Source organism: Varanus komodoensis, unplaced genomic scaffold, assembly GCF_004798865.1.
Source record: "Varanus komodoensis strain SLA01 unplaced genomic scaffold, ASM479886v1 scaffold1, whole genome shotgun sequence".
Lineage (NCBI taxonomy): Eukaryota > Metazoa > Chordata > Lepidosauria > Squamata > Varanidae > Varanus > Varanus komodoensis.
Window position 1 is genome coordinate 119,148,479 of NW_025335268.1, and position 23,179 is coordinate 119,171,657.

At 41.2% G+C, this 23,179-nt stretch overlaps 1 protein-coding gene across 9 annotated transcripts in view; it reads right to left on the minus strand.

The window, feature by feature from the left end:
* Nucleotides 1–23,179, minus strand: part of ST3GAL3 (ST3 beta-galactoside alpha-2,3-sialyltransferase 3) — a 237,435-nt gene that overhangs the window by 158,412 nt on the left and 55,844 nt on the right. For 3 of the 9 annotated variants that reach the window (XM_044442694.1, XM_044442686.1, XM_044442706.1), the window contains 2 exons: nucleotides 15,969–16,016; nucleotides 13,936–14,079 (listed from right to left, as the gene is read on the minus strand). The exons of 2 other annotated variants lie outside the window; for them this stretch is intronic. In XM_044442694.1, coding sequence (XP_044298629.1) covers nucleotides 13,936–14,079; nucleotides 15,969–16,016 — 192 coding nt within the window. The remainder of the gene's footprint in view (nucleotides 1–13,935; nucleotides 14,080–15,968; nucleotides 16,017–23,179) is intronic. 4 more of the 9 variants (XM_044442700.1, XM_044442735.1, XM_044442715.1 and 1 more) reach the window with 2 other exon arrangements.

Consider the following 23,179-nt stretch of genomic DNA (forward strand, 5'->3'; position numbering starts at 1 on the left):
CCCCCAGGAATCCATCCGGATCCATCCGGCTCCGGGGGCGGGCCCATACAATCGGGTCCGCACTCTTATAGAGGGAGAGGCCGCTCTCGAGCACAAACCTCACCAGGATTAGACTCTTTTTTGCATATATCTTTTTCAACTTGGCTCTGAATGTTGGCCATCATGCAATCATGAAAATCCATCCTGTTAAAAAAATAGTTTGTAACTTCTAGCACAATTAAATGCAAAGCCTTCATTTAATCAAATCCCTACTGTACGTTTCTTCAAGAAAGAGTGCATGAGATCCAAGCAGAATTATTTTTTATTCAGTAGGGATATTCCCACTTATATAATGATATATAAAGCATAGTCATATAACTACATATAACAATTGCTGCTTTACTTAAAAAGAATGCTGCAGAAGAGCGTAACATTAGTGCTGACAGCTACTGCTCTAACTGGCAGTGCCAAATTTTACAGAGATGTGAAACCAAATTGCATTCTCACTCAGCAAATTAAGGTTGATAGCAGCTCAGCTGTCTGCATCCAGATGCTTCAGGCGCTGATGTGCAATTTACAGATTGGATTTACACTATCTCATGAAGTCTCCAAATAAACTTTCAAATGAATTCTATCACCCCATCAAAAATCCTCCAAAAAACAACAAACAATATATTATATTCTGACAACCTGAGCAGGAATAACAACATTCAGATTTTTATTTTTTTTGTTAGAACACATATCATATTTTTAAAGAAAAATAGGACATTTTTCTTTTCGAAAATAACTGAGAAGACAAGTAATTAACTGGATTGGGAAAGCACATAACTAAAAGCAAGAGCTATAAACCCTTCATGTACCCCTGTACATTATTCATGTTTCACACAACTAGGATATAGCCGAACTGACCCACTAGGCCAACAACTCCAGTTATTTAAGCTATGGGGGATCACAGTGTGCACCAACAGCTATTTCAAATATTTGAACCATGACTAAGGTTTCCTGTATTGTCCTATCCAAGGTCATGGGTTCTGCAAGGTTGGTGCAATGGTTAAGAACATGGGACAGGGACTCAGGCTTTTGGGGTTCTAGTCTCTGCTCACCCATGGAGGCAAGTGGGTGACTTTGGACTAGTTACAGACTCTCAGCCCAACCTACCTCACAGGGTTGTTGTTGTGAGGATAAGATTGAGAGGAATAGGTGGTATAAACTGCTCTGAGTTTGTTAAGAAAAAAGCAGGATTTGAATCGAATGAATGAATGAATGAAATAGCTCCAGAGTTTGGATGACATGACAAGCCACAGCTATGCCTTTGAAAATCCAGGATGGTACCTGTAGGTACTATGGCTTAAATAAACCATGGAGTACTCTGGTGATCACGCAAACCTAGTGGAAATTTTAAATAGTCAAAAAACAGGTTTATGTACAGCGATAAAGTTATAACACACACAAGACAGGAATACTCAGCACCTTCAGTTGAAGCTCAGGTACTACAGAATTTGCTACAATGGAATGCACAACAAATACCAGTCTCCCAGAATAGGGATCTATATGGACAGGGATCTCAGTCCAATGTTGCAGAAATGTATTAGTCTTATAGACATTTTATGCAAAAAATCAGAAACCCTCTTTTACTGAAAGCTGAGTTAGAAGCCTCTTTTAAGCAGCAGTGAAACCCTACAAAATTGTTTTTCTTTGAAGAGCCATACTCTGCCACTTTGACCAGGACTCAGCTACAGTATGAAAATATAATTCCAAAATAAAAAGTCCATTAAAAATCTAACACATTGTAGCCCAAGACACTCCACAGACACACACTTTTATTTAAGAGGTTTGCATAAGAGATACTGTTTCAAATTAATAAATACTGCATATGGGATGTGCTGTAAACTTATGATTTAAAAAGCCACATAACTTTCTGCAAAGCTACATATAGCCACCATTAACACAAATGCATTTATGCTTTGAATTCCCAGAGGAGCAATGGTGGTCAATTCATAGATACAGGATGGTTCTCTGAGCTGTACAGCACTTCCGTTTATTTATAATCCTCTTGACTAACTTAAAATAGGCTCTTAACGTAGTTATCTCTGCATGGGTTTACACAGTCTACACATTCAGAAATACATGGTCCAACCTCCATAAAATTCATACAACATCAGAAGCAGTGAGACTATCAACAGCTATAAATTCAAGATTCTTCAGATTCTTATTGAACAAGAGATACTTATATTTTCAAAACTATAAAAATGATTTCCCAGCCTGTTTATAAGTCAGCGAAAATTGGTCATATATGCATTCAGAAATAATGAAATTTGCATAAGAATATCAGGACGGAGCAGTTTTCTACTTCAGGAACCCAAAAGCTGTCCAAATTTGGCAAAGAATTCCAGAACTGATAGACAAGTAAATAGTGCAAATATTTCAAATTTCAAAAACTATTACTATTTTTAAAATTGGATTTAAAGGGGTTTATCTCCAGACTGACAGGTTTTATAATTCTGGGCAAGATTTTTTTTTGGGGGGGGGATATTGTGGTTTGATTAAGAAATGTTAATTCAGAAAAAGAAAGGACAGACAGACAAATGGGTCAACCTTATCAAAGGCTGAAGAAACATTGCTATCCTGAATAAAACAAAAGGAGCTTCACATGAAACTAAGAGCAGCAGAAGCCTAAAATGACTTTACCACCCAAGAGTATTATTCAATGAATGGTTTTTGCTAAACAGACAGATAAACTGACCCAACTAAAATGATAAAAGCCAAAATATTTTATTTATCTAGGGGAAGTAGAAAATTTGTTAATGTCTGGGAACATAATAGGCAAGAGGGTACCAGGAGGGGCCACTCATAACAGATAACCCCAGCACTGTGCAAGTACAAGGAAAAAAATACACCACTCCCAGAATGCATGCTGGGTTGCAGCTCAAAAGAGATTAACAATATATTATTCTATGTTGTATAGAAGCTGGAATTCAAGTGAGAACCTAGTCACTGCCAACGATGTAATGATAATAAAAGTACAACAGCAATAATACAAACAGAGCTACAGCCAAGTACGGCAAGCTCAATAAACTATACACTTTTGTGCCAAGCTAAACACTGGCATAAATATGGAATGTATTCAGAGGATGTTTCCTCTGAACATCTAGCTGCTGGAAAGTTAAGTGGTAAATGCTTACTCTAACTGCTGAACTCCCAAAAGACCACCCAAACAGACAACCAAGCAGAAAATGCAGATACATGTACTATCTGTCCATCTTTGCATTTTTCAATTGCACAGAAAGGAACTGAATCTTCTCTTTAAACATAATTATGAAAAATCATACAAAAAGTTAAACCAAATGACAAGTATACAATCTGCCTCCCATTACACTTTCTGGGAACCCAATTATTTCTGCCCTCAATTAAGGAAGCTCCTTCCTTCTGCAGGTAATGAGTAAATTTGTGGCAGATATCTAGAAATATGGCAGTACTGGCTATGGCAACACACTTGACCCACATTCTACGCATAAAGTTTGATCTATTTCTTCTCTCTCTGCCACCTGGCTTGTTATGCTCTCAGAAGCTGTGGAATATAGTTGAGTAATCAAGCTTCCCTGACTAGAGAACAATGGTTCATTCATTTCAAGTAGTGGAAGAGTATTCATCATGGTATCCACATCTACATGGTTTCCATCTACCCTTACTTCAAAGTGCACTGTCATTTGTTCTTAGACTCCAACCTCCTCACATTTGAGACAAGCTGTTCAATAAAATGCTCATGATCATAACAAGGTTTCTGGTTTGAGAATTCTACTTAAGGAACATAAACTGTTGGGCAGACCAGGCAACCAGTCCTTAAGGTAGATCCTCTTGCTTCAGGACCAATCACTTGGAGCATATGACACACCTCCTTTGGTCTGGCCTCTTTAGCTAGTGAGATTAGTTACCCCTGATTTGCTTTCAATTTCATTAGTATGCTCACTTTGCCTTCCCAAAGTATCTGAAGCTGACTGATGACTGAGTCCCAGATACAGCCTGGCTTATATCTGATTCCACTGGCCTTGTCATTTCAGCTGCAGATTCCAGCCCATCCCACTCATTTGTCTCAAAATCTGTTCCCACATCCCTTGAAAGCTTTTTTGAGAAGGGGCCCAATCCCTATATCCTTTTCCAATTCAACGAAAAGTTTTGGCAGGAATTTTCAAGTGCATTTTCTCCTGGTTTGCCATCTCTATCCAACCTTTTTGTACAGACAAAATTGAACCATGGAGTCAACATGGTAATTAAGGAACAACAGAAATGGTGAAAGAATATTGCCTTCTGGCAACAGGGCCACAAATGTATCTTTGGTAATAACCTTGCACCTATCTCACATAAGCATCTACCTCTCTTCTTAAACAAGTGATAATTTTAGGATTTAGGAGTGGGCTGGAAACATAGAAAGATCTTTAAATGTATAAGGATACATGATTTGGTATATTAATTTCCATAGGGATAAATGCATGATAAACTTGCAGAAAATAAATTCCTGTGGAACAATATCAGCATGAAATCTATTTTTTGATCTTGTGGTATCAAATTTATTTATTATAGATATTTTATGTTCATTGTTCTGTTTAATCATATTCCCAGAACTGTTTACAAAAAAGTTTACTTGGCCTACATGCAGAAATCAGACTGCCCAGCTAAGCCAGCCCATAGAATTGTGCCAATTTTAATTCATTATGAATCAATTGCCAGTAAAAGATATTTTAGGTGCCAAGATCAGAGCACTAAAACCACAAAGTACAATCTTTATAGACAGGACAGAAACACTGATAGTGGAGGAGGCAGCAAAAATTATTGACGGTATAATTATTGTTGCTAGATGCAAAAAGCACTTACTAAAAGACAAATGACAAACATAAAAAAACAAACACAAATAAACAGCTTTTCCAGCAGTGTCTACAGCAACAGAGAAATCAAGGGGAGTTATGAAAGAGAGATTAATGGTTCACTTGTGAATTTATATAAAAGGAAGTCTGTGTAACCAGGAAAGCTGGTAACTGTAATTGTGTTACATTAATTTAACAGACATTCTATTTAAGAGAAGGAAACATCAAAGATAGAGACTTGGCATTCAATAATTCTTTTGCTGTAAATTTAAACAAATGTAAGATCTGGTTAGAGAGAACACTGTACAGGAGGGCCCAGCCCATCTTGGGAAACTGCCCCGTCTTTGCTTTCCATCTGCTCATGTGACTTGAGATGGCTCTTTGTCTATACGTAAACTAAACACACTTGTCAACGCCTGGGGTGTGGGTGGCAGACTAGTGCATGGGAGCCCTGGGACTTGGGCACAAGGGTCAGTCCAGAAGCACAGAAGGTTAGAGAACCACGAATACAAGCCAAGGGGAGCAGGTACCTTGAGGGCTGGAGCAACTGGAACAAGGTTGGGGTGACTGGGGCAGTACTGGAACAAGACTGGAGAAACTGGGGCAGGACTGAAGCAAGACTGCAGCAGTGCTAAATCAAGGCTGGAATGACTGGCACACAACTGAAGCAGAGCTTGGACAACTGGGGCAAGACCGGAGCAGTACTGGAGCAGGGCTGCAATGGCTGGGATAACTGGAGCGAGACTGGAGAATGGCTGCAACAGCTGCGACAAATGGAGCAAGACCACAGCAAGATCAGAACAGAGCTGGATCAGAGCTCAGGGATGCAAGGACCAGAGTACAAAGGGCTACAAAGCAACAGGAAGCTCCACAAATCATTGTTCTGACAATAACCTTCATTTCTGAGGCAGCTCCTGGAAGGAAGAGCCAGTGATTATATAGCACAACCCCCAGGGCTCACAGGTGCCACTCATAAAGGCCCTTCTAGCTGCAATAGGTTGTGGATCCAATCCTGCAACTATCGGGGCTGTTATTTGGGCCTTTGGCCAGCACAGGGAGCCCTGAGCTGCCTCCCATCCTGACAGCTCTGGAGTTACAGTGGTACCTCAGCTCACAAACGCCTCAGTTCACGACCAAATTTTGGAAACAGAAATTTCAGGAAAAAAATTGCCTCAGGTTGTGGACTCCACATAGGGTGATGATTGTGATCGCAGCCATCTTCCCTGCACAGACACTCCAAACAATAACCTTCTCCCCACCCACCATGAGGATGTGCTCACCTCCGTTGAAGCCTTCCTGGCTCCTCACCACCGCCCTGCTTCTGAGCCGGAGGAAGGTCCCCTCTCAGGCACTCGCTTGGCTCCGGGAGGGGGAGCAGGAGCGGGAGGCTGGAGAGGCAGGCATGGGACAGCTCCCCTGGCCAGGAGAGGGCCACAAGGAGGGAGGTAAGGGATGCTTTCTGCGGGGCAAGGCAAGAGGAGGCAAGGGACAGGGCCGCGGCTGGCCGAGCGGGGCACCTCCTGCCTCTCCTCACCGCATCTGCCCCCTGGCTCAGTGAGACAGCCACAGCTTGGCCCACAGCCCAGGAATGTGGCTAATACTGTATTTTTGTGGGGGGTTTTTTTAAACATTCATTCATTCAGAACTTGTATGTGCCGTCCTTTATGTATAACATAAAGTTATGGTAAAGAACGGATTAACCTCATTTACATTGAACCTTATGGGGAAATTTGACTTAGCTTGCGACCAATTCGGGTTGTGACCAGAATCATGGAATGGATTAAGTTTGTGAGCCAAGGTACCACTGTGCTTAACAAAGGGAAGGGAAATGCTATAGTGGCCAACATACGGTAAAGAGACATTGTCTAGCTTGGGGTAGTCCAACATGTGGTCCCCGAGGCATTGTTCTGTGGTTCTCTTGCCACTTGGAGCCCCTCCATTCCCTCCCCCAGTACAGATCCCAGCACTGGCATGGGCATCCCTCTCCCAAGGCTGCCGGCCCAGCCTGCTCTCCTCCTGAGCAGTTCTGGCCAGTGAACTCAAGAAAGTTCCCACCAGCATGCCCCACATTGCTCCGGGTGACTGAGAGCGTATGGGCGGAGCTTGAAAGTGGGTCAAAGGAGAGAAACAGGTCTTTTCAGTTGGTCAGTTGTGGTCTGTCCACAGTTACAGTTACTTGGAATCAGTCAGCAGTCTGCAGACTCTGAAGAGACAGCCTTCTCTTTAGAATCCTAGATAGGGCTGTGGAAAGCATTTAGGATTCATAAGGACAAGGGGAAGGAAGTAGACTACTTGGATAACATATTAGTGACAGGGAGAGTTAAAACTCAATATTGTCAAGTGTGAGAGTTGGAAGTTGACAGAAACCTGAGTGCAGGAGTGAATGAAGAATATGTGTGTGAGGAGTGTGAAGGGAAAGAGTGATATACCTCAGTCAGACAGTATTATACACTGTTTTATTCACGAAAGAAATAAGTTACTGAATATTCTGAAACCTATATACTTACTGTACAAACAACATTTTATTTTGTTTATTATTAACTCAGAGCCATAGGCTGTTTGATTATCAGTGTCTCATCCTCAGGACCACATATACTCCATATCCAAACATATTATAGGAGTGTACTTGTGACACCCTTTTTCTTTTTTGCTGTTCTGGGCAAGGAGGAAAAGAGGAGGAGGCTTTTGTGGGATGTACCATTTTATTGGGTAATGATGCAATGCAGCCAGGGCTTCAGGCCCTGTGTCTTACTTTACAGAGAATACTCCATTTCAAAGCATCCTCTATTTGAAAGGCTGCTCAATCCAAGTCTAATATAAAGCACCAGAAGAAGCTGGGAGAGCAGGGGCACTGAAGCTGGCCTTCAACAGTTTGTACCTAATCAACAGTCTGAACTGGCAGGCACATAGGTTGCAGAGTTGCAGTTTTTCCATTCATAGAACAAATCACCACTTATTGTTATTGCATTTCTTTCAAAATTTGCCTCTAGACATATCAACATATGCACATTTTAAGTACATCAGTTCCATCCTTTTTGGCGATCTGTAGTCTCTCTTTTGGAAATGTCTAGGTGGCCACCTTATTACAAGATCAAAGTGCTTTCCTTGTTCTCCCTGCATTTAGCTGCAATCCTCACACTACCTGGGGCTGAGGTGTACACGCACGTGCATGTATGTGTTAGATTTCCATAGCAACAATATATAGTTGTTCAGTGTTGTACTGCAAAGAATTCTGGGGTACTGAATGAGGAGTTAAGAGCCAGGGATTTTATTAAATACCTGATCCTGGTAGAAATGAAACTGATAGAATGGGTTTGTTGATATTGTTTAACACAGCTGTCTGCATTTCCGGACTCTCTGGCTATGGGGACTCTGATGGAGAAGCATCTGCATGTCTAAATTTACCATTACACCCCTGCTAGTTGGTTCCCATTGATGGATTATGACAGGCTGCATTTCTCTTGCTTGGACCCAAGTTTGTTTCAGCCCCATTTAGCAGGGTAGGCTGCCTTTCCTTCTGAGCCTTTCAAAATTCAGAACTCACTGATGTTCTGAATTTGAGCCGCCCCGAGGTTTTGTGAGCCGCCTCGAGGCTTTGTTGCGATGGGGGCGGCATAGAAATGTTTTAAATAAATAAATAAATGTTTCTGAAGAGAGGCACCAGGTCCCTCAAGCCTGGAAAAGCATCCTCTGCTGAGTAGCCCAGAAGTTGGGTAATTGTGGTGACACCCTTATCTGACTTCACAGGATCCATCGCTGGACCCAAGCCCTTTAAACGTATTTCAGAGCCAAAGCTTGGTGGATTTTGGCCCAGATAAAGTCTTTGGGTAGTATCCTAAGGGTGTATTGGTGGCAGGACCCTACAGGGGCTGGATACATGCAAAACAGACAGGGGCTCCTGTGCCTTTGCACTTGTCTGCAGGAATAGGCAGAGCATGCTGCAGAGAGTTTGTTGGCTCAAGTACAAGAGGCTCAGCGTGCCAATTCCAAGAAGGAAGAAGGGGCCAGGGGTGTCCACATGGGAGGGTTTCTGGGTAGGAGAAATGGAAGAAAGGCATGGGCCACCCTAGAGGAGCAGTCATTGTGCTTGGGCTGTGGCTGGAGGAGGAGCTGCCTGTGATATCTCTGGGTGATCCAAACTCACAGAGAAAGGCCAATTCTGAGACCTCAGTCATATTGTTTTTCTCCCTTGTTTCGTCCTCCCTGTTTGCTGGCAAACGAACAGTCTTGTTTCTTAAAAACTGCAGAAAGAAGCCAACTCTGAGACCTCATATTAGTTTCTTCCTCGTTTAATGGTTAATAAAATAATTAAATAAATATAGTGCAAACATGCTAATTTACAATATCTAAAGTGTGTGTCCCAAAGTTCAGCCTTAGACTGAGGAGTGTGAAATACCTTATGGTGCCTCAGATGCAGTCTAGGGGTGCTCCCTTAATAATTTTAGTATGCAAATCAGTTATCAATGTTTTCTAAAATGGCTGTTTTCATGCTTCAAAATTGTTACTTCTCTCCAAAACTCTGGAACAGACTTGTAGAGTCCATGTGAGGTTACCAGGGGGGTGGAGAATGGGTGGGAATCAGACACCCTTCCTAGTTCCGCTAAGGGAGTTGCAATAAATTCAGGGTAGATTTTAATACCAAGGAAATTTGAGGAAAAAGTTTTCCTTTCTCCTCTAAAATGTTATCTATTCAGACATATGCAAGTGTTTGCTACATAAACTGTGATTCCATTCAGTGCTGTGTAAGTACAGTTGAACATTCCTAAGTGAATGCTTCACAAGAGCCTTTTGCTCCACTTCACAATCCATAACTTATTCCCTAGTAAAAGTCAAAGATAATATTAACAAAAAAGTAATGTGCACAAGTTCTTGGTGATCTCTGTAGAAAGTCAATGTGACCTGCAAAAGATGCCAAATAATAAATAAGAGAACATGAAATAGATTAAAGTCTTCTAGAGAGAATTTAAAATTAGAGAGAACTAAAACCATCCCAAAGAAAAAGAAATGCAAGAAAGCAAAATGGCTGTCTGAGGAAGCTTTACAAATAGCTGAGGAAAGAAGGAAAGCGAAAGGCAAGGGAGAAAGAAAAAGATACACTCAATTGAATGCAGAATTCCAGAATAGCTAGAAGAGATAAGAATGCCTTCTTAAATGGACAGTGAAAGGAAATAGAAGAAAATGATAGAATAGGGAGGACCAGAGATCTCTTCAAGAAAATTGGAGATATGAAGGGAACGTTTCATGCAAATATGGGCATGATAAAGGACCAAAATGGCAGGGACCTAACAGAGGCAGAAGAGATTAAGAAGAGATGACAAGATTACACAGAAGAACTATACAAGAAAGAGCTTAACATCCCTGATACCCATGATGAGGTGGTCACTTACCTCAAGCCAGACATCCTGGAATGTGAAGTCAAATGGGCCTTAGGAACTCTGAACAACAACAAAGCTAGTGGAGGTGACAGTATTCCAGCTGAGCTATTCAAAATCTTAAAAGACGATGCAGTAAAAGTGCTACACTCGATATGCCAGCAAATTTGGAAAACTCAACAGTGGCCACAGGATTGGAATAGGTCAGTTTACATTCCGATCCCAAAGAAGGGCAATGCCAAAGAATGTTCAAACTACCGCACCATTGCACTCATTTCACATGCTAGTAAAGCTATGCTCAAAATCCTACAAGCTAGGCTCCAGCAGTATGTGGAACAAGAACTACCAGAAGTACAGGCAGGATTTCGAAGAGGCAGAGGAACTAGAGATCAAATTGCCAACATATGCTGGATGGTGGAGCAAGCTAGGGAGTTCCAGAAAAACATCTACTTCTGCTTCATTGACTATGCTAAAGCCTTTGATTATGTGGATCACAACAATCCTCTTGATGCGGGTGAAGGAGAAGAGAGCAAAAGTTGGCTTGAAATTCAACATTAAGAAAACTAAGATCATGGGATCCAGTCCTCTCACTTACTGGAAAATAGATGGGGAAGAAATGGAGGTAGTGACAGATTTTATTTTCCTGGGCTCCAAGATCACTGCAGACAGAGAATGCAGTCAAGAAATTAAAAGATGCTTGCTCCTGGGAGGAAAGCTATGGCAAATCTAGACAGCATACTAAAAAGCAGAGACATCACCCTGCTGACAAAAGTGTGTATAGTCAAGGCCATGGTTTTCCCCGTTGCAATGTATGGATGTGAAAGCTGGACCATAAGGAAGGCTGAGCGCTGAAGAATTGAGGCCTTTGAATTGTGGTGCCGGAGAAGACTCTTGCGATTCCCTTAGACTGCAAGGCGATCAAACCAGTCAGTCCTAGAGGAGATCAACCCTGACTGCTCTTTAGAAGGCAGATCCTGAAGATGAAACTCAAACACTTTGGCCACCTAATGAGAAGGAAGGACTCCCTGGAGAAGAGCCTAATGCTGGGAACAATAGATGGGAAAAGAAGAAGAGGATGGCAGAGGATGAGGTGGCTAGATGGAGTCACTGAAGCCGTTGGTGTGAGCTTAAGTGGACTCTGGGGGATGGTGGAGGACAGGAAGGCCTGGAGGAATGTTGCCCATGGGATCGCAATGGATCTGACACGACTTCATGACTAACAACAATACTTATTTTAGAGTAAGAAGGCATACACTAGAAAAGTAAAGGGAAACTTGTCCCCAAATCTTTCAGACTATGCTGTCCCACTCCCCATGGCTCAATATTGTTTTATTTTTAAACAATAGGCAACAAGCAGGCTTTTCTCTGCAGCTAGGCTTGTTTACCCCTTATTGGTCATATGTGGACGGATTTCTAACCTTACTGCACTGGGACTAGAATGAATTTAGCAAAAAAAAAAAAAAGTATATGGGAGGAAATAAAACTAGGATTTTAAATATCTGCATAAGCTCTAAATGTAACTGCTTCCTGCACAATGCGAATAATTTCTCCAGGAGAGAATGCTTATAATGCGTATAGTACATTCGGAGTCATGCTTTGTTTAGAATAAAAAAGAAAACATTCCACCTGCCCTATTCCCTGAGCTTGTGTACAGGTACCTCTGAAGCCAGACTAGAGAGGCAAAAGACATAAGAGGTAAAGAAAAAGGAATGCTTCTGGGCACCAATCTGGGCAAGATGGGAGCAACTGTAGGACACAGGTTCTTCATGCTTGTCAAGAAGCTTGACACCGTCAGGCAACCTTGCAGGAAGAAGACAATGGAGAAGCAAAATGGAGTAGAAAGTCAAAATGGTGATGAAAGCTACAAGAGGTAAGATGGCTGCAAGGATAGAGCAGTTCCAACTTCACCATCACCACAAATACAGTGTCTTTTGGTTTGCTTCTTCACTGCACTTGGAAGTGGATTCCTCAAAGACAGCAAAGAACAGGAAGAGCACATAAGGAGTACCATTGATAATATATAGCCCCTGAGCCATTTGTGCAAACAATACCTACTAAAGGTAAAGAGGCAATAAATGGCACATCAGAAGCTGAGGAAGCCTGGCAGGCCCTTAATTCAGATGGAGACAAGCATGCACTGTGTTCTGTAATCTGCTGAACAAAATATCAGTGCATTTTAAATTATTCCTGCCCTGCTTTTAAATCAAAGTTCGTTAAACAAGACATAAAAAATATGGGTAAAAGCAATAATAAAACCAGCTAAAAGCAGTCAAATAAAACAGAGTAAAAACCATTCAGCAGAGCAGCCCTAGAATAAAAATAGCACTAAATGTCTTAAACTTATCAAGTCAAGTTACAAGCAACCTGGAGAGAGTATTCTAGCATTGAGGAAGCACCAGTGAAACTCTCCTTTTGCTAGCTGCCTCCTGTTTAACTACTGATGGCAATCCACAGGAAGAAGGCCCTTAGATACAGATCTGAACACACAGGCTTTGTCATGAGAAAGTAAGTGATCCTCTGGGGACCACAATCTTTTTTCTGGTATGAATGTACACTATTTAATCACCTATATTAGCATGCTTTTTTAAAAAACATAAGTTGTTATAAGTTGTTTAATGTAGTAGTGAATTTCCATTTTAATATTCTAGTTATAATTATACCCATTAGTATAATTAAAATACTAATTATAAAGGGATCCATAAAATTATGGATGATTCCTTCTTCAGAAGGTTTTTAACCTAAGAGTGAAAAGCTTAGAAAAAAAAAAAAAAAAAAAGGAGGAAAGTAAAAAGAAATAAATTCATGGATTTATTCACAGGCATTACAATCTACCCCATAACCAGGATTTTCTGGGCAGTGTTGATAAAAATATTTAAAAAACAAATATTAAATAAAATTAAAATATGCAAACAACACAGCAGAGATAAACCAATACAACCAAAGCAGACATTCTCAAAATCTATTAAAAATCCCTCCAAAGGGGCATGTAAAAAGCATAGGATGATGTTTTAAAAATCTTCATCTGGCACCAAAAAGCATAAAAAATAGGCAGCCAAGTAAGCCTCTCTGGGGCAGGTGTTCTACAATTTGAGACAGCCACTTTTCCTAGGAGCAACTTGTTGGATCTCACTTAAGCTGGGCATTCAGAGAAGGGCCTCTGATAATGACTTCAAAATCCAGGTAAGTAAATATGGGAGGAGAGGATGCATCAGGTAGCCTGATCCCAAGCCATTCAGAGATTTAAAGTTTAAGCCCACCACATTCTGGAAGCCAGTACAGCCACCAAACCACTGGCATATCGTGGTCAGATTGTCTGGTTCAAGTTAACAAGTTGCAGCCCAATTTTGAACTAAGGTTTCTAGGCCATTTTCAAAAGGGCAGGTCCAGTGCTACATATACAATACACTACAGAAGCCTAAGCAGAAGTTTACCAGAGTGTGGGCATCTGTACCCAGGCTATGTATCCAGGTAAGACCTCCACTGGTTTATGAGCCAACACTAATAAAAAGATGTAAACAAGTTAATACATATGCATATAATTAAGCAACTGCAGAGCTGGAAGTTAACTCCAAAGTCACTCAAGCCCAGTGCCACTGAAGTTGAACCTACCCACCCCTGAAACACCCATTCCAACCCTTGAAACATATCAGTAACCCATATTTCTTCAGTTGGTGTGTCACTTGATTTTTGTTTCTTTTTTCTCCCCAACCTGAAATAGTACCTACTGGGAGTGGTTGGGCGTGGAATAGCGACAGGTTCTCTCTTAGGTTTGCCTGTTCCCAGGTCTGCAGCAAGGTGTGATGGGAGAGATGATAGAGGCACAAGAGGTGTGGGTTTTCTTTCTCTCATTCCTGTTTTAACAAGGAAAGCTATCCCTCAGTCCAGCAACAGACCACACAACTCAACCTTATTACACAGCTTATTTTGTATTAGTAGCTAGTCTTGAAGCAGAATGAAGCCAAAGCTCTTAATCCTATATTACTTTAACATGCAGCACTGTAATGAATTTTCAAGCATCCTCTGTGTAACCAGATACTTTATCATGAAGGCAAAATAACGTTTTTGTTGCAACTGACAGAGGAATGCCTTTTAATTGCCTTTTAATTGTCCTCTAACAGCTTGTGATCTTTGTCCCAATATCCCTGCATAGTGCTAAGCTGGAGAGGTTAAATAGAAAGGTAGAGGGAGAAGATGCCCCATTTTCTCATTAACTCTTCAAAAAATTGCGAAGCTGGGCAATCTATGAGCAAGATCATGCACCTCTGTCCAATCAGCCTTTAGGAACAAATTTTCAAGGATGCAGCAAGAAGAGCAGGAAGCAGCCTGTGCTTTTTCCAAGACCCAGGTCTGAGATTAGTACCTCAGAAACACCTTTGGGCGAGGTTTTGCTGTTAGTGCTAGGCAGCAAGCTGTGCTGGATTACTGTGCAGGCAGAAGCCTGGGCCCATGTTGGAAGGCAGCAAACTTTTCTACCAGAGTAAAACCAGAAATCCTGAAAGATACTTCTCACAGAAATGGGAGGAGCTGAACTAGTTTTAAAGAGAAGCTTATCCAAGGTCTAATATTAAGGGCATCATATACCTTCATGGCATCAGGGCAAGGAAAAATTTCGGGCCTCTCCTCTCTCAGAAATCCACACTGCACATTCCCTACATTTGCTGCTCCCCAAGAACTGCATATTGTGTGTTGCAGTTATGAGGTAAACAATTGTTCCACCCCAGCAACAGCATATTGCAGTTACTGGACTTGCACTGCTGGTTCATAGGTTTCCTGACATGGCCAAAATGATTGTATTTGTATGTATACTCAAAGTAAGATAATGCTATCCAGTTATAGTCCAGAAGCAAATGGGAGTTTCCCTCTGAGCTTCTCTCAGTAACTGTTTCTACATAAACATCCAACTACCCCTCTGGAAATTGCTAAAACCCTGCATGTGAAACTTGTACACAGCTGCATCATCCTTCCTAGATTTCATACCTGCATTTCTTCCACACATGGATAAATGGGATGTTTAATTAAATGCCCTCTCCTGCAAGAGGGCAGTGTGTGGTACACTCCACAGCCAGTGGAGTGGCAATGTGTGCATGTTTCTACATGTACATTCTGTCTAAACCTCACCTAGGGAAGTTTATATTATTACTATTATTTGTATCTCACGTGTCCACCAAATGGTATTCAAGGTAAAATAGTATCTTGGAAATGAGAAATACCATCAGGCTACCAACATAACCTCTGTGTTTAACAGTAGTGGGCAAGTGGCAATTTTTATCATATGGAACATAGCAACCTGTTTCTAATGTGCATGTTTGCATGTAATGATAAGCCATACATTTAAGACTTGTTGGCTTTTCATTATGTGCAAATGTGGGAATTGTGTCCACCATCACAAGTGTGTAACTTGTGGCCCTCCAGTTATTTCGGCCTGTAACTTCTATCAGCCCTAGTCAGTATAACAATGGTGAAAACTGACAGAAGTTGTAGACCAAAACATCTGGAGTTGTTGTTTTAACGATAAAAATGGAACACAAGCAAACCAATAGTTCCATTGTAAGTGGCTTTGAGTTGCCATGCCAAGCAAATAAATTTTTAAGCATTCTTTTCCTAAGACAAAAGTTCATCAGATTGCCTATCTTGAAGAGTAATTCTGAACTAGGCCTGACAGTGTCTTATCTGCCTCCCAACATGGTTGTCGCGTAAAAGTTAAATGGCAGTCTTTTTATGAGAGGGGGAGAAGAGAGGAGGGGAGGGGAGGTTGTACCTGAGCCTATTGAACGTCCAACGGAGTCAGAGGAAAGAATCATTGAATCTGTAACACAAGAGTACAAGTTCATTTTTCCCTTGTCACATAAATCTATTACTTGTTTACAAGAGGTTCCTATTTCCTCTTCCTCAATAAAGTCAGTGTACTGGCCACACTTGCAGCAAAGAAATTCTAACCATGACATTTTTGTGTGCTACATGTGCAGCTGATCAATCCACACTGAAGAGAAGCGTTAAACATTTCTGGCCTAGAATTATATCCCTTCCAGGAAGTTGGAGAAAGGAGAAATCATCCTACCTGACCATAACACTCAACACGCAGTAGAAAGTCAGCTGGGGGTAAGCTCTCCACTGCCCCAGAGAAGCGATGGACATCTAAGGTGAATTTCTGAAGTACTGCAATTATTGTTTATTAATGTGTTGTGACACAGAGGATGGATTGCACTAGCCAAATCTGTTAGCAAATCACGGCATCATGGAATCCTCAACTGCATCTTTGTTTCAGGTGGATAGAGAAGCTATCTATAAACAAGGACAATTTTGTACAGATTACAGAATCAAGAATCATACAGCTGGAAGGGGCCTAGAAGGCCTTCGGTCCAACCCCCTTCTCAATGTAGGGCTCAAGTCTTCCATCCAGATTTTTACCAGACCTGACCCTGCTTGGCTTCCAAGATTAGGCAGGATCAGGCACTTATAACTTTGAACATAATAGAAGTCTCAAAAGAAAGAATGTGGGAAGCCTTATGATGGATCTGCTGTTGTTACACAAATCATTTTCACAGATTGATACAAAACCAGACAAGCTAGACAACCCACAACTCACACATACATAATTGAGGTGATTAAAATGTCACTGTTTTCATACTTGACTATCTCCAAAATATGACTACTAAGCACAAGCTAGTAGAAAGCCTGAAAACTTAAGAACACCAGTGCAGTCTCAAGGAAAATTCAATTCCCCAATAGTGCTTGTTGGTCTTCGCATTTGTTTCCCCCTTAAAAAGACACACAGAGAGGGACTTTAACCTAAACATGGAAAAAGCAAGCAAGAACGTTGTCTCATTTTCCCAGTCAATATAATAATGAGCTGTAAAAACAGTTCTCAAATTCAAACATAATGCACATGGCTCATCTCACATTTCTCCTCCACTGTAGCAAAATCATCATCATCATCATCATCATCATCAACGACACTACACTGTTTTCTCAAAAATCCACTGGAAGGGCTTCTTTTAATAAATGCTACTTTGAGAGCATGATGTTTTTCCTTCAAAAAAGCTTGAGGCTTCATACATGCTTCTCCATTCTATCCTCAGAACAACCTTGGGAGGTAGGCTAGACTAAAAGCATCATCTGGTAAACTTCATGAATGACTGGAGATCTGAACATAAATCTCTCCAGCCCCGGACCAGTATTGTAGTCTATAAACTACTATGGCGCATTATGAATATGATTATTATATTGCATTTATATCCTTCCTTTTTTCCTCTTGTGTGGAACTCAAAGCAGCTTACATAGTTCAATTCTTTCCTCACAACAACCATGTGAAGTATCTGTTAAGCTGAAAATGAGTGACTGGCCCAAAGTAAGAATCTAGATTTCCCAGGTCTCCAGTCCAACCCTCCAACCACACTACACTAGCTCTTAAAACCAAACTTCCTCACATACTTGTCTACCCTTCAACTTCTATTCTTTGCCTTGAGTAAATCATCATGGCACAATCATACTAACATTAACAATTCATTTTCTTTCGGTCCAAACTAGACAATCTTCAAATTCCAGCAAATGGAGGAGACTGGGCCATTCCCGAGATATAATATAACATAACATGAACAATTATTTATTCACAACTGGATATGCTAGACAGTTTGCAAGACCCAGAGCTTATACTGTAAACATTACTAATCTGAATAACAAATCACCCCCTTTACTTTCCTCTGAATAGTCACTGATTTTTCAACATCTGTTTCAGGATATTATTTGACTTCAATTGAAGATTCTAGTAGCGGTTCTATTGAAGCCATTCAAACAGTTCTTGATTCCCATTTTCCTGCTCAGGGAACCAAAGGATCAGCAAATGCCTATTCACGTGCACCTGTCCTTTCAGCTGAATCAGACAAGAAATCAAGGTGTATAGAAGGGAGCCCACGTAACAATAGCTATGGGGAGATCATCAAAAATGGAGCAGTCTGCACAATTTGTGGTAGTTTTCCCAGCAGTACTCTGTGCACAAACTGATAGCCCTGAGGAGTTTCCCACACCAACTGTCTGAAAAGATTTTTCAGGGACTACAAGGAAGGAAAAAAGGGAGACTAAACCCTCTCTACATGAACTTTACCTTATCTTGGGATCCAAGACCCTAATAGGGTTTGTATGCCATGGCAACCCATTGCAGGTGACAAGCCACAGTGGGTTACTGTGTTGTGCAAAATATCTTGGCTGGTGGGCAACAACTTGCTTTGAAAACCCATTCCATGTTTTAGAAGTTGTTATACCCAGGACAGATTGTTGTTTCCTCTGAACAACCATCCCAATCATGAGCACCCAAGAGTGGGAAGCAAGCCTCTTGGCAAGAGCAGAAAAAGCACCTACTGCTCTTGCCAATGTTACCCAGGGAGCCTCCAGTGAGAGCCACCCCAAAGTATTCAAGCAAGCAATTTTACACAAATCTTTGGTGTGGCCATGCTTAGAATATTGTGTGAGTTTGGCTGCCTTACTTGAAAAGGGGCATTACTAAGTTAGAAAAGTTCAGGGAAGGGTAACTAAAATAATAGAGAGCCACTCCCCTATGAGGAGTGAGTAAAACAACTGGAACTTGTCTAGCTTAAAAATGATGAGGAAGGGGAGACATTAAAGAAGTGTTTAAAATTATGCATAGTCTAGAGAAAGTAGAGAAGGAAATGTTTTCTTCTTCTTCCATAAAACTAGAACCCAGAATCATCTCATGATCTGATTGGTGGTTGGTTTAGGATCAATAAAACGAAACATGCCTTCACACAATGTATAGTTAAACTATGGGAACTGGAGGTGGTGATGACCACCGATTTGGATGGCTTTAAAAGAGTACTGGACAAAGTCGTGGAGAAGGCTATCAGTGGCCAGCAGCCTTGCTGGCTATGCGCTGCCTCCATACACCAGTTGCTGAGGAACTTGAGCAGGTGGAGGTCTTGTGCCCATCCTGCTTGAGGGATCCTGGTTTGCCTCCATGTGAATGGAGTGCTGGGCTGCATGGAACGTTGGTCTGATCCAGCGTGCCTTTTCTTATCTCCTGATGTTCTTAACACTTTGGTGGCCACTTGGTGCTCCCTGCTGTAATTACAGACCTTTATCAGTTTGCAGTAACATTATTCTCTTCACCATTTTTGGTGTGTGTGTGTGGGGGTGGGGGGAATTTGTGAATAGCCATCTCCAAACTGACAGCCTTTCAAAGTGCCCAACTGACACACCGGAAGGGCTGTCGACGGTTGGCCATGTTTTCCTTTTTTAAACTGAGCACCAGATGTGTGTTTTTCTTTCTTTTTAAAATTCTAGTTGGACTTGTGAAACTGCACACTTGTGTACATCTGAAATGGGGAGCAATGTATTGTGAATGCAATGCTTCACTTTGAGACAAATACTCAACATGAACCTTTACAGAGGCTGTAAAGAGATTTCTCTTTCACTTTGTTTTCCCTGACCACTCTCAGTGGTGAACAAAGTGAAAACTTTGGTTTAAAAATGGGGTTGCCACTCAACAATCCCCTTTGCAACAAGGTCCTTTACTTTTTTTCTGGCGGGACCTCATTCTTCTTAGTGTCTAGAATCTTTTCCACCCTTTCTGAAATTCTAGATATCTGGGAAGATGAAAAAGAATAAGTGTAGGTCTGCAAGCAAGCAATTTGGCAAGAGTTGTGAAAACTCATCTCCACATTAAAAGAAGTATACTTCCAAATTATGTGGAGTAAGAGTTCCGCTATATTTGGCACTAGCTAGGCTCCATTTTGAGTATTGTGTCCAGTTCTGGGCACCACACATCTAAGCAAGATGCAGACAAACTGGGAAAAGTTCAAAAGAGGGCAACAAGGATGATCTGGGAAATAGAACAAAGCCCTATGAGGAGAGACTGAAAGCAATGGGCATGTTTGGCCTTGAGAAGACTGAAGGGAGATATGATAGCACCTGAAGATACCTGATCTGCTGTCGCACAGAGGAGAGCCTGGATCTCTTCTTGATCATCCTAGAGGGCAGGACATGGAATAATGGGCTCAAGTTACAGGAAGCCAAATTCCAACAGGATATCAGGAAAAACCTTCTGATAGTATGACAGACAGGAGAGCAGAACAGCAATGAAACCAATTAGCCAGGGAGTTTGTGGCTTCACCCACACTGGAGGCAGTCAAGAAGTAGTTGGACAGCCATCTGCCAGGGATGCTGGACTCAGTGGCCTTATAGACCTCTTTTAACTCTACTATTCTATGAGTCTATGAACAAAAATAAAAATTAAGAATTAAGAAATTACAAATACAGTTGTTAAAAAATTATCTCCTCAGTTCCTGAAAATTTAAGTCAGAGAGCGAGAACGAGAAGGGGAGTCTTGAGGCTCTGAGACAAAAAATGGTGGCAAACAAAAAGGGTTTGATCAGTGACCACACAGGTTCTGCAGATAAGGATGCTGGAATAGCAGCTGGTGGTCCAAGGGAAAGGAGAGGGAAAACAAACTATTTATTTATTTATTTATTTAAAACATTTCTATGCCGCCCCATCGCAACAAAGCCTCGGGGCGGCTCACAACACATAAATAAATAAATAACTACAATGAGCCTGCCCTTATGTTAGGCTTACTCCAGGTTGTTCTGCGAACAATCCACTCTGCACAGCTTACCATATTTTTCCATGTATAAGATGCTACTTTTTCTTAAAAACATTTACCGTATTTTTCGCTCTATAAGACGTGCCTGACCATAAGGCTAAGCTGAAGGCTAAGAGTTATATGTATTTATTATATGCTGTACTGGAGTTCTCAGAAATTACAAAAGAAATCACCAGTCCCATGGTGTTAATATTAATTTAATAATTGTTTGATGTAGTTTTTGCATTCCCTAGCACAGGAACAGTATTCTTTGGAAACCAAGTCAAACATAGTGAGACACTGATACTGATTTGGCAGCTTCTTTAAAGAGCTATGTCTTCTCAAAATTGACACTTTCACTAAAGACAGGACAGGATTTTTTTTAATCATTTGTATTATTCTCTAAATTGGTGCTGGCTTAGAACCAAAATGTATCACTGGCTGTTTCTGAGTACCTGAGAACGTTTTATACAACACTGGATATTCCTCATAGGCGTCTGTCATGTATATGTACAAATATAGTACCCCTCTGAAACATTCACTGAGGTTGCTGTGAGCATAACACCACTTCTCATCACTGATCATCAGAGCTAAAGAGTGCAGGATATCAATTTGATGTAATTACCATTTGTTTTTTCCCACCATGGAATCCGGAGGCCTACATACCAAGAAATCAGATTTGCAAAAACCAATCCTGAGGCTGACTGAAGAGGATCCAGATATCTGACATGCAGGAATTACTGATGCTGTCTTTAGTACTAAATTTATACTTAATGAGGTAGAAGCTAAACTGGAGCAAATGTGAGCAAACTGAACTGCAAAATACTTTGCAAACAGGACACAGTGGGCACAAGGCCAGATTGTTTAAGGCCCTTCCACCAGTCAGCACTGCCCAGAACCAATAATGGTAAAATAATAAGATCTCTGCCACATTATTACCATGGAGTAGGCCAGCCCTGAGAGGGGAGCTAGCTGGAACCTGCAACTTAAACATATGAACATTCTATGGAATATATAATTTAGCATCAGAAAACAAAGGGATGCAGCAGAGTCATGTGAACTTATGGATTCCCCTGGTCTCATATCAAAATTGTTGTAATTTCCAGAAAAAAGTAAGAGCACAGGTCAACATTCCAGCTAGTAACAAAGATCCTTTCCCCAGTCTCACATGTAATTCACAAACATCTAACAAGGCACACACAAACCCAGTGAACTAATACTTTTTGCAAGATCAATATCTGGGCATAAAGCCCATTCGGTACAGCAACAGAAGTAGATTGTTGCTGTTCCTACAATCCCACGCACCATAATCTGTGAAGAAATCCTTTAAAAAGCATTGACAACACATGATGTGATGCTTCTTGGAGCACTGCCCTGCTCTTTCACGCAGTCAGTGCTGAATCTACTGCCAGGTCCCCTTTTCACTCCCTGTTGAACTCTGTTCACAGAAATACCAAGACTGAAGCCTCTACAGTAAATAAATGAGTGTGCACTCAGCTTTTAAACCTAGTACCATTATAGCAGTACAAAGGCTTTAAGAATAAAGAACTACCAAGTGTGCATACTGTGCATCAGGCAGCACAGTATTCTTTGCTGTGCTTGTATCCACCTGAGAACCCTCCCACTTCCAAGTGTGACTACTGAAAGAGAGAGGAGCAGCTGAAGCCCTTCCATTGCACTTAACAGGAGCGCAATAAGATACATAGTGGCTGCATACTCACAACATGACAATCAACCCTGCCTGGTTGCCATGGTTTGCAGTTTTTCTACCATGATCTACTTGACAATCAAGTGGTTTCTACTTTCTGATTACTTCCATCCTTCCTGCTCAGTCCTCTTACAGTTTGCATGTATCCCAACCACCACTGAGCCTAAACTGCAATCCCAAGGTGTATCACTCTCTACCTATGTCATCTTCCTCTCCCTCATTGGTGTCCACATAGAGGCTGGATGGCTGGAGCAGCTCCTTCAGCTGCCACTCTTTCCAGAGAACTCTGTAGTAGTTTCATATGAGGACTGTAGATCTTCTGTTCACCACAAGCCATGGGGGTTCAGAGAAACTATGAACAAAGCATTTTTTTTTCTTACCATGTTTTCTAAAGACCACACTCACCATGGTGAAATACTATGGCTTGGTTCAGAAAATACGACAGACCAACAATGGTTTAAAAAAAAAAAAAACTACCATGGCTTATTGCATTGTCTGAACTGAGCCAATTACTGCCTGCTGATCTTTGTAACCGAGAATCTGTTTGAGTTTGCTATTTTCCCCCTTTTATCTAATTTCTATTGCCTTTGTTCCATGTCTTTTAGATTATAATATCTGTGAGTAGAGATTGTCTTCTTTCTGATTCTTGGGAACCTCTTCAAGTAAAGAA